Genomic DNA, 11437 nt, shown 5'->3' on the forward strand with positions numbered 1-11437 from the left:
CGTGTCACATAAATACGCCAAATCTTTCTATATTTGTCAACCATCGTAACCGTCGATTAAATTCATTAACACAATCTTAACCGTTAAAGCGAATTCCTCGTTTACCCCGATATAATAGAGGTCCTTTTAATGTAGTTAGGGTTTCCACCGTGGCAAGAGATCTTAAACCACCATGATTAAATCTAACGGTTATAATCAAAAAACCCAATTATGTGATTTTTATTTACGTATAATTTTATTTTTTCAATTTTAATTTTTTTCCAAGTCTAAACCCTAAAAGTCCCGTGAAACCGAAGCCTAGCTTCTTTCGTTTTCTCATACGGTAAAAAAAAAACCAGAAAAAAAACCCTAATTAGATCGTGAAATTTCTTACGATTTCAAGGGGGAAACTAAGGATTTACGTCTCATATGTGAGGAATTAGCTCTGGGTGGAGTTGATTGTTCCGATTTGTTGCTTGATGATTATTTTACAGGTATGTTTTTGTTCTTGTTTCTGTGACTGATTTGTTTTGTTGGGGGGAGGTTCTTGAATGCTTTGATTTCTGTTTGGTTGGGTTTTCTTGGTTATGATTCTAGTGTTTTGCCCTGATTTTAATGTTAAATTTGGGTATCAGATCTGAAACTAGGGTTTTCGACATGTACGATGGAATATGAGAATTGGGGATTTTGGTTTTGTTTTGCTGGATCGAGTAGTTGTAGATGGAAAATATCGTAAAAAAGAGTGATGTCTCTGAAATTTCGAAGGAATCGAAGTTACTGGATGTGGAGAGTTTAAATGTTGAGAAATCTGGGGCGGCAAAAGATAGGGATGAGGGTAAAGGTTTGAAGAGAAAACGCAGTAGATCATCAAGGGGGGTGGAGAACAAAGAGGTTAGTTCAGAGGAAGTGAAGAAGAAGACGAGGGGAAAGAAGAGCAGAAAGGAAATTACTGATGTTGGTTTAGAATCTGATAGTAAGAAGAGTACTGTTGAAGGTCAAAATGCAGTACATGGGAACAAGGTTAATGGTGTTAGTGAAAAGGAAATTCATGTTTCAGGGGGTTCGAATTTGAAGAACACAAATAGTTCAAACAATATCTCTGTGAAATTTGAAGATAATGCTATCACAATTCCTAAAAGGCCTCGAGGTTCCCTGAGGAGAAAGAAGTCACATAACAATCACATTCCAGTGAGTGCTCAGGTTCGAAACAATGTCACTTGTGATGATGCCGAGGCAGCTAATTTAGATGTCAAGCCTATAATTCCGATATTTACTTATGAATCTAGAGGGAAGAAGCATATTGTTGATAGTAATGAAAACATCTCTAATGGGGGTAATTCAGCTAGACATATTAAGACTGAAAATGGGGCATCCGTTGTACATGTTGCTGATTCAACAGAAAAGAAGGTTCATAGAAGAAAACGAAAGGTTCGTGATTCAGAACCACAGAATCAGAACTCAGCGGAGCATTTGAAGCCTGTACCTGAAAAGTCATTACGGACGAGTGCAAATTTGCAAGATGACGATGAAGAGAATTTAGAACAGAATGCTGCGAGAATGCTATCGTCCCTCCGCTTTGATCCTAGCTGCACTGGTTTTTCTGGGAACCATTCTGTTTCTACGTCTGCGAATGGTCGTTCAATTACTCCTGTTTCTGGGGTTATTTTGAGATCACGGCCAAACCATTCAGCTGGTTCAGAGGCTAACTCTGCCGATGCTGCTGGACGAGTGCTGCGACCTAGGAAACAAGAGAAAGAGATGGGGCAATCAAGGAAGAGACGCCATTTTTACGAGTTATTGTGCAAGGACTTGGATGCTTACTGGGTTTTGAATCGTAGGATCCAGGTCTTTTGGCCTTTGGACAAGAGTTGGTATTTTGGCCTTGTGAATGATTACGATCCAGAAAAAAGTTTGCATCATGTCAAATATGATGACCGTGACGAAGAATGGATTAACCTCAACAATGAGAGATTCAAGCTTTTATTACTTCCCAGTGAAGTTCCTCGTAAATCTGGTTCTAAAAATTCGAAAGCAGGAGGCAAACATGTTGACAAGAGACGTATGGAGTCAGAGGTGGATGACAGCGACCTGGACAGGTTTGTGGATTCAGAGCCCATTGTCTCATGGTTGTCCCGTTTGACTCGTCAGTCGAAATCTTCTTCAGTTGGTGGTACCAAGAAGAGAAGGAAAACCCTGTCTGCACCGAAGAACCATGTGCGACGTGTAGTTTCTGATGATTCCATCGCCACCCCATCTGGTTGCTTGGTTGCAGAACCCTCTGGAAGTTATTTAAATCAACTATCAGGTAAAACTGCAGGCCTGGAAAGATCAAGTGATGGTGAAACGGCTGAAAAATCTATAATGGGTCACATGGCTAGGTCAAAAGAAAGAAATCTTCCTCTTGTTTATGTCAGGAGGAGGTTCCGCGATAAAGGAAAAAGATTGGGCTGGGCATCTAAGGAGATTTCTTGTAGCAGAAGTGGCGTTGGATCTGATTCATCTCTTGCGTCTTTTGCTGACATTGATACCATTGATTTACTGAAAGAATACGATAGTACGCACTTGTGGACTGGTTTGGATCCTGACATTGTATATTGGACTGGTGAGAATCTTAGATTGTTGAGATTCGATGTTCCTTCTGCGTGTTGGGGTAACATGAGGTTGAAATTAAGAATGTCACTTCAGTGTGCCTCGGGTGTCATGTCTGTAGGCAAGGAAGTTTTTATGTGCCAGTTCTTGATGCTGCTCCACCACGGTATTTTGATCACCTTGTGGCCTAGAGTTAGATTGGAAATGCTTTTTGTTGACAATGTCGTTGGGTTGAGGTTTATGTTGTTTGAAGGTTGCATGTCGCAGGCAGTATCTCTTATATGCTTAATTATGGCTATATTTCGTCAACCAAATAGGTATAGGAAGTTTGTAGATCTTCAGTCGCCACTTACTTCAATTAGGTTAAAACTTTCGAGCTTTCCGGATTTGGCAAGGCATCTTGCTTTTGTATCCTATAACTTCTTGGAGTTGGACAATTCGAAGTGGCTGTACCTAGACGAAAAACTGAAGCAGTATTGTTCAGTCATAAAACAGCTACCTCTCTCTGAATGCACGTTTGACAATGTTAGGGTCATCCAGAGCAGACCTGTCTCTTCTGATACTGGTGTGCCATTTACGATGGAGGTAATTCTCTTGCATTGTTTCTGTTTCTCTTTTGTGGATTATGTCTCCCGGTTCCATATCTAGCTTTAGTCATTTTTCTTTCATTATTAACTTTAGTTGGTCGCCTTTTGTTATAATCTAATTGTTGCATGGTATGAACTGTATGTATCATTGTTATTAACCAGGGTTCACACAGAAAGCCAACACGAGGAATTATGCACATGGGGTTCTCCAAAGAGTTTGCTAATGCCAGCAACAACACAGGGCTGTTATTATCTAGATGTGATGGCAAGCATAGAAGTTTTCCTCCATTTGTTCTCTCATTTGCTGCTGCTCCTAGTTTCTTTGTTAGCCTGCATCTCAAGTTGTTGATGAAAAAAAGTGTTGCATCTGTTAGCTTTCAGAAGTCATTGGCTTTGGTAGAAGATTCAGAGAGTCGTGGGATATTGATGGCTCCTGATGATTCATCTTCATTCGAGGAACTTGCAGACCAGGAAAACCCTAATGTGGAGATTGATGCTCTCTCCATTAGCAATACTGGTATTGGGATGGTGCTCTCTGAAGGTTGCCTATTGGATGAGCATGATGTTACTGAAACTAGTGTAGGTCCTCATGACTCTGGCAAGAATGAGAACTCTGATGATCGTTCTTCTCAGGAGAAGTCCGAAAGTGGCCACCTCTCTCATTTAAGTAGTATTAGAGTTCAGATACCCGCAGATAACCAGTTTGGTACACAGTCTTTGGACAGGGGAAGACAAAATGCCCAACAGTCTACATCCAATTTGGTTTGGCACATGAATGATTGCAATATTCGCAGCCCTAATCCAACAGCACCTAGAAGTAGTTGGCAGCGTAGCAGACATAACTCAGGCCCTTTGTCTTGTAGCCATCGGTCAAATATGTGGCCAGATGGAAGGACAGATCCGACCCATAATGGCCTTGCTAACGGTTCTAAAAAACCTCGAAGTCAGATTTCATATGTTGTACCGTTTGGAGGTCATGATCTCAGCTCAAAACCTCGAAGCCATCTGCGCAGGGGGCGACCACACAAGAAAATAAGGGATGAAAATGAGAAAGTCATCTCCAGTGGTTCCAGAAGCCCTCAGAGACAGACAGATTATTTCTCATGCAGTGCCAATGTCTTGATTACAGAGGCTGATAGAGGGCGGAGAGAATGTGGGTGCCTTGTTGTGCTAGAGTTTGTTGATCGTAAGGATTGGAAGCTCTTAGTAAAACTTTCAGGGGTGGTTAGGTATTCGCACAAGCCTTGTCAAATTTTGCAGGCTGGTTCAACAAACCGCCATACACATGCTATGATGTGGAAAGGAGGAAAAGATTGGACTTTGGAGTTTCCTGACCGGAGCCAGTGGGCCTGTTTCAAGGAAATGCACGAGGAATGCTACAATCGGAACAACAGGGCTGCTTTGGTTAAGAGCATTCCTATACCAGGGGTTCGCCTGCTTGAAGAGAGTGATATTGTTGCTGCAGGTGTACCATTTGTTCGCACTTTGAAGTATCATAGGCAGCAAGAGTCTGACGCTGAGATGGCTTTGAATCCTACGCGTTTCATGTATGACATGGATACTGATGATGAGGAGTGGTTGTCAAGATATGAAAATTCTTTGGATGTGAGCGAAAATAATCGATCAGAGATTTCCGTGGACTTGTTCGAGAGGACGATGGACATATTCGAGAGAGTTGCATTTGCTGAAGAAAGTGAGGACTTTACACTTGACGAAATAGACGAGATCATTGCTGACATCGGACCATTTGATGCGATTGAAGCCATCTATGAGCACTGGCAGCAGAAGAGGCAGAGGTCAAGATGGCCTTTGATCCGGCAGTTGCAGGTAATTTTTGACGTGCCTATTTAAATTCAACCAATCCTCTTTTTTCTTGCATATTCTAGGACATTTATAGTTGTGATGTTCACTTTTGACCTTTCTCAACCACCACACCTCTCAGTTTTTTTTAATCTTTTTTTGCTTTTCAGCCTCCATTATACGAAAGGTACCAGCAGCAAGTGAAAGAGTGGGAAGCGGCCAACCCTAACATCTACACAAATGGTGGCAACTTGCATGGTGTCCCGGAGAAGCCAGCAATGTTCGCTTTCTGCCTAAAACCAAGAGGGTTAGGCGTCACCAACAAGTTCTCTAAACAAAGGTCACATAGGAAGCTCTCGGCTGGTGGAAACAACTACATTTATCCTAGAGATCAGGATGAGCTTCATGTTCTTGGTAATTTTTACATACTCTTTGCTATATTATGCTCGCTCTGCATGCATTGGAGGCAAGAAACAAGAAATAAACATAGAAATGCTCCTTACAGAATAATTGTTAGTAGACCATCGTCGATAGTAGTTAAATAGAACTTTCTTGATTGTTAACTAATAAGTTCTCTTTATGTTCATTGCTGCATCAGGTAGAAAATCTAACGGGTATGAAGAGAGGGGTATTCATCTTGGCCAGAACTACGATTATTCAGATGCTTCTCCTTGGCTTCAGACATCCACGAGGACTATGTCACCACGGGATGCCATTGGCAGTGGAAACCTATCGATGAGCAGTGACGGGTCTGAGAGGAGTCATCATCAGACTATTCATGGAAACAAATCGAGAAAGATGAGGACATTGTTATCTCCAATGGATTCTCAGATGATGACAATGTCTTATAACCAGAGAACAACAAAAAGAAATGGAATGTCTCAGTGGAATATGGGTTTATCAGAATGGCCTAATAACCGAAGACATTACTACAACCAGTCGGATGGATTTCCAAGGGTCAAAGTCGAACAATTAGATGATTCTGATGTTGATGAGTTTAGGTTGCGAGATGCATCAGGGGCAGCAAAACATGCATCAAATATGGCTAAGCTAAAGCGTGAAAAAGCTCAGAGATTACTTTATAGGGCGGATCGTGCAATTCACAAGGCTTCTGTTGCTCTTATGATTGCTGAGGCAATGAAAGCCTCATCTGAGAAGGAATCGACAGGCTACGATGAATAGAAGATTTTAACAGATTGCTTAGATGATCACATGACATAAGATTCAGCAAAAGCTACTTCAGGTAGTAGTAGGACAATTTCGCGCCAAGATATTTTTGCGTATGTATAGATTTGGCACATTGTTCTAGCTGATATTTAGGTCTGCAGTTGGAGAGAAAAAGAAGATATCCTTGGCTGACCTGCAGCAAAAGAAGGCCTACGGGTTTTCTCCTTTAGATGGAGGGGAAGCATTTGATGCTCCCAGAGAAAGCATGTGTAGAATTTTGGTTTCTCATCTTTGTACAGAATTTTTAGCCAGTTTTATCCCGCGTCTATCAATTGAATCCACTTACAAAGTGTGCCACTGACGAAGCATTTACTCTGAATGGTTGAATACACCTGAGATTTCAAACAAAATATTCCTTGTCCCCAGAACCCTGATGATGGTTTGTACTGAATGCTCGTTTCTGTTTTGAGATGTTATGCAAGTATTATCTGTGAAACATCTTAACATGTGTAGAACCTTAAATCTTTTTATCCCTCGTATGCCCAGTAATAATGGTTCAGTTCCCTTAGAAGCGTGGTTGGTGGGTATTATAATTATTGTGGTATATCATGTGGTTAGCCGAAGTTTCAAAATACAAAATCTATACAGAAATACAAATTTCCTATTTTTGGAACAAGCTCAAAATCTCTCCTTAACAAATCGCTGCTGTGAAAAAAAGTTCACTGTGTAGTTTCATATTGTTGACCTACTAATGAAAGATGAAGAATCAGTCACAGTGCTTCTTTCAATTAGTTGTGTTTTGACATCAAAACTACAATACTACAATGAATTATTGTAGTATGTAAACTATTTTCAAAATCTTACGTGACCACAACTTTTGACAGTAGACAGAAAAATCTCAACCGCTGCTGTAGGAACAGATTTATGCCAAGTTGCCCAATCAAGAAAAAAAAATCATTTTGACCGACTCCTAAAGAATCTTGTATTTTCGTACCGGTGGGTAGTGAAACTGACTAATGTTATTATTTGAGCCTCATGCACTTAAAGAGGACGAAGGCAAATTTCTCATACATCTGTGTTTTCAAGTACATCCTCTCTACTTTGCTTTTCCCTCTCATTCCCATCCTCTCCCTTTCGGATGGATTGTTTAGCAAATACAAGAGATTTTTTGCAAGAACTTTAGTCCCTGGGCGACCGACTGGATGAAGAAGACCTGTTATATTGTGCTCTACTATCTCTAATGTTCCTCCTGCTTCGGTCCCAAGCACCTGTAAAATAAGAAAAGTTAAATAGTTGAGGCTGGTCAAATTAAACACTGCACTAATGGAAAAAATCATCCGTCTTTGTGGAAACGAACACCATACTTGACCATCCACAAAAGAGTTACATGAAACATAGCTTCTTAGGGGATAAGTCTTGTACTGAGATCATCTTGACAAGTCACAGGGAACATCAATCTATCATGTCGCACACTGGATTAGTTTTGACAAGGCTTAGGTTTGAGAAGGGCGGCAACCATGATGAGTTTATCATCCTCAGTTAACACCATAAGTTAAAGTCTTACCAATTACCATGCAAGTATACAACCACGGGGGCATGCTTTCCAAACAACCCATTTTAAAACAGCAAATGAGGAAAAGTAAATGAAAAGGTAGTATCATTCTAATTACCGGAAGACCAAATGCCATTGCTTCAATTGTCACTCTCCCAAATGTTTCCCCGACACCCTGTACATGAATAAACAGTTTTATATTAAGAGCAGAACTTACTATGTCATCCATCATTTCTACTAGATATATTTGTGATTATCAACAGAGATAAGATACGAACAAAGCTATTCACCTGAGCATTTATGACGTAAGCATCTGCTGCAGAGTAGAGTGAGGCTACACGCGTGGTTGATGGAGTCCATAAAACTAACTTTGACAACAATGGGTGTTGGGATAAAAATCTGAGAAGCCCTTTCACATAAGGAACTTTGTTACTCTTGGACCCGACAGAACCAATTAAGACTTTAAGCGCTAGTTCTTTCTTTTCTTGATTACCAGATGACAGCTCATCTGGAGATCCACGAAGGTGCAAATTCTGAAACAAAACTCTTGAATGCTGATTGTCAGATACATTTCCTTCTCTCACTATACCATTTTCCTCATCAACGGTTAAACGTGCTGATTCAAGAAGAAACAGCTGACCCTTTCCAGGGTTGATACTACTCAAAGAAATCACGAGCATGTCTTTGTCGGTTAATCCCATTTCTTTTCTAACTGCATCTCGCAAAGCACGCCTTTTCTCCAACATCATCTCGACAGAAAATGAGGGAGTATTTAGGGAACAAGGAATGCCTGCTACAAAAGCCAATTCGTCGTTAACCGATAGAGGCATTAGCGCGGGCGGGGAATTTAGCTTTACTCCTTCCTCTTCGCACCAGGCTGACCATTGTTTAGACTGTGTTTCAGAAAGATATATCAACAACTTAACTCGATTAAGCATGGGTTTTGCTCGATCGAAGTACTCCCTCCGGTTCTCCATAATCCACCAAGCAATCTGATTAGAACCAGCTTTATTATGTTCAAGATATTTCTCTGAAACAAAAATTGAATTTTGTTAGCCGATGTCCCTAATGCTAAGAAATTATATATTGTCCTATTCAGAAATTAAAGACAGGATATCTTAATCTTTATTTCTTTTACACCCTATCTGGGTTAATCTAGTGATTTAATACAAAAGGCAGCAGCAGATATTTCCAGCAATGCTGGATAATAAGCGAAAACTGCGAATACAAAGAACATGCCTCCCATCCATCCATTTAATAGAGAGTAAGAGTTTGCAATCTTTAGCAAACTATAGGTGCTAATCTGACTCAATTTAATACAAGAAAATCGTGCTTGTGCCATAATATACAAAGCTAGAATTAGACTCTGACAAGGATTCTAGGATGTATTCATCATAGGCATAATATCGATTCTTATTTAGAATGAGTGCTATGCATTGGTCGTTTTCAGGATGCTTGACCAAAGAAATATTATCTAGTACGACTGAAGGAACCATAATGATGATAATACAATTACACTGATGAGTAACTGTGCATACATTTGGTGACATCAAGAATCAAGGATGACTATGACATTCTAAGGCAATGTGCATATATATACCACAAAGACATACAGGTTAACTATGCAGTACAAAGGCATATTTCAAAGGTCAAAGACGAATACTGTGAGAATTTTTCTCCTTCTTTTGAAGTGCTTGAGACAATTTATATCAACAACACTTAATTTAAATGCTTACCAATCCAATCAGAACAGATAGCAGATCCCGCAATGACAAGGTCAGCTTTCATGGCAGTCTTGTAGCTGAGTGCAGCTTTGTCCTCAACCACTTTGATCTTTCGCCTGTTAAGTTCTCCCATTAAGCCACCTCTTCTGCTAAGAACTACAGCAGACACTGTAGCGCCACAACTCAAAAGCTCTGTTGCCAATTCCATCATTGAAAGTGGGGCCCCTGTCATTGAAAGCTCGTGGAATACCAACACAAATTTTCTAGACCAGACGATACGCGCGAATTCTCCCTTCCGGTTGCAGGTTCCAGATCTCTTCTCAGCACTCCATTCCAAAATTCTGTCCTCGGTTGTACCAAAAGGACCAACAAGCAACCCATATGAAGTATTTCTTTTAGGAATCTCCTCTTCCTGCTCCACCAAATTAGTGTTTTCACCCTCATCAGCAATCTTTTCTTTCTTACGGTTCTTACTCCGCAATCTACGTGACAAAGCCGTCCTCTTTACCTTCCTTGGATTCCTGGGAGAGTTTTTATGCACCAACGTCCCACTTGTTTTTGGTGCCAGACTTGCATCTGTGAGCTTGGACTCATTTTTACTTCCCCCATCAGTAGAATTCTGGCTAGCAACCACAAGTTTCTCATTCTTGACTAATGCTGGTTGCAAATTCTGATCTGTACTTGCGATACCAGTAGTCGTGCTTGGTTTACTTCTATATCCAATTAAATCATTTTTACCATCATTATTATCAGCATGAGCCCACTTAGATTGTACATAAAACCCTAGATACGCCCATAGTGTAATCAACAATAACCAAAACAACAATCTATTACTTCTAAACCACTGAAAACGTTCACATCTACCATCTCCTCTTCTGGGCGTGCGACTGGAATGTAGTCTCTGAAACGATGGTGAACCTCTAGGAGTTGATTTTCCTGATAATGTCTGCTTAATACTCCCACTTGGACGTAGTGATGATGGTCTTCTTTCTTCCATTTGTACAAAAAAACTTAACTAATAATCCACATAGTTCAGATCTCACAATGTGCCCAAATTAATAAATCTCCTCCTTCCCTATTCACACAAAAACAAGAATTAGAAAGAAAAAAAACTTTAATTAGGTTTCTTGAAACATACTAGCTAAATTCCTACAATATTGTAAGTAAAAACAAGAAACAAAATTCTATAAAACAAGATCAGATTACTGAAAAATTAATTAACACTGAAATTTGATATTTCTAAAGGATCAAAAAAATGCTTCGGAGCTACTAAAACAGAATCTAGAAGATCAAATCGAACTACATTTGATCGAGAAAAAAACTCAAAGAATAGTTAATCATCCTTAGATTCAAGAAATGAAGATCAAAAGACTTTAAACTCACAGAAATTTCGATCTTAAAAACACACACTAGTTTAGCTGCTGCACCTCTTGAAGTTGTTCTCGCTATTCGCTCACTCCAGCAAGAATGAAAAAAAAATCAAGATCCTGATCTTGTCTAATACAGGTTTGAGTGGAATGAATTTAAGTTTCTTGAATTCTAAAATCAAAGAAATTGATGTATCGAGAAAAATCTGAGCAGACTTTTTCTGCTTCTTCTTTTAAAGTTGTGATAGAGAGGGAGAGGGAGAGAAGTGATTGAATCTTGATGGATTCTTTAATGGCAACTTGAGGTTGGGAGAGAAAGAGATTTTATGTGTAAAGAAAGAATTTGTGATTTTTTTTTGTGTGGGAAGTTTTTGAAACAGAAAGAAAGGGAGAAAGTCTTTTCTGTTTTTCTGTCTGAAATTTGCTGATGGAGAAAAAGAAATGGAAAAAGAGTATCATCCGTGTGATTTAGCACGTGTGTATTAAATTGATTGTGTGTTGCGTTGCTTCACCAGGTAAAACTAATTCTATTTTGTGCAGAATCCTAGCCCGTTCGGATACCTTATGCTTCTCCAAAAATAGACTAGAAGTTAAAAGCATAATTTGGAAGCAAAGATATTTTATTTCACAAAAAGTTAACTTTTTTACTTTTAAAAATGAAAGAGTTACTTC

The 11437-nt window shown here is 39.6% G+C and overlaps 2 protein-coding genes across 3 annotated transcripts; one reads left to right on the forward strand and one right to left on the reverse strand.

Annotated features, from left to right (window-relative positions):
• Positions 1-279: 279 nt before the first annotated feature.
• Positions 280-6660, forward strand: LOC113299751. The gene is made up of 5 exons (XM_026548836.1): positions 280-473; positions 615-3153; positions 3318-4982; positions 5126-5369; positions 5554-6660. The coding sequence occupies exons 2-5, from the start codon at positions 700-702 to the stop codon at positions 6135-6137; spliced, it is 4947 nt and encodes a 1648-aa protein (XP_026404621.1). The 5' UTR covers positions 280-473; positions 615-699; the 3' UTR covers positions 6138-6660.
• Positions 6661-7079: 419 nt separating this feature from the next.
• Positions 7080-11161, reverse strand: LOC113299752. Of its 2 annotated transcripts, none has more exons than XM_026548838.1 (5): positions 10826-11161; positions 9411-10473; positions 7965-8704; positions 7793-7849; positions 7080-7390 (listed from the first exon to the last, which is right to left on the reverse strand). In XM_026548838.1, the coding sequence occupies exons 2-5, from the start codon at positions 10393-10395 to the stop codon at positions 7145-7147; spliced, it is 2028 nt and encodes a 675-aa protein (XP_026404623.1). In that variant the 5' UTR covers positions 10396-10473; positions 10826-11161; the 3' UTR covers positions 7080-7144. The 2 variants fall into 2 exon arrangements, with proteins under 2 accessions (XP_026404623.1, XP_026404622.1); XM_026548837.1 differs by having other exon boundaries at positions 10782-11161.
• Positions 11162-11437: the final 276 nt, after the last annotated feature.

The sequence above is a fragment of the Papaver somniferum genome, chromosome 7 (assembly GCF_003573695.1).
Source record: "Papaver somniferum cultivar HN1 chromosome 7, ASM357369v1, whole genome shotgun sequence".
Taxonomy (NCBI): Eukaryota; Viridiplantae; Streptophyta; class Magnoliopsida; order Ranunculales; family Papaveraceae; genus Papaver; species Papaver somniferum.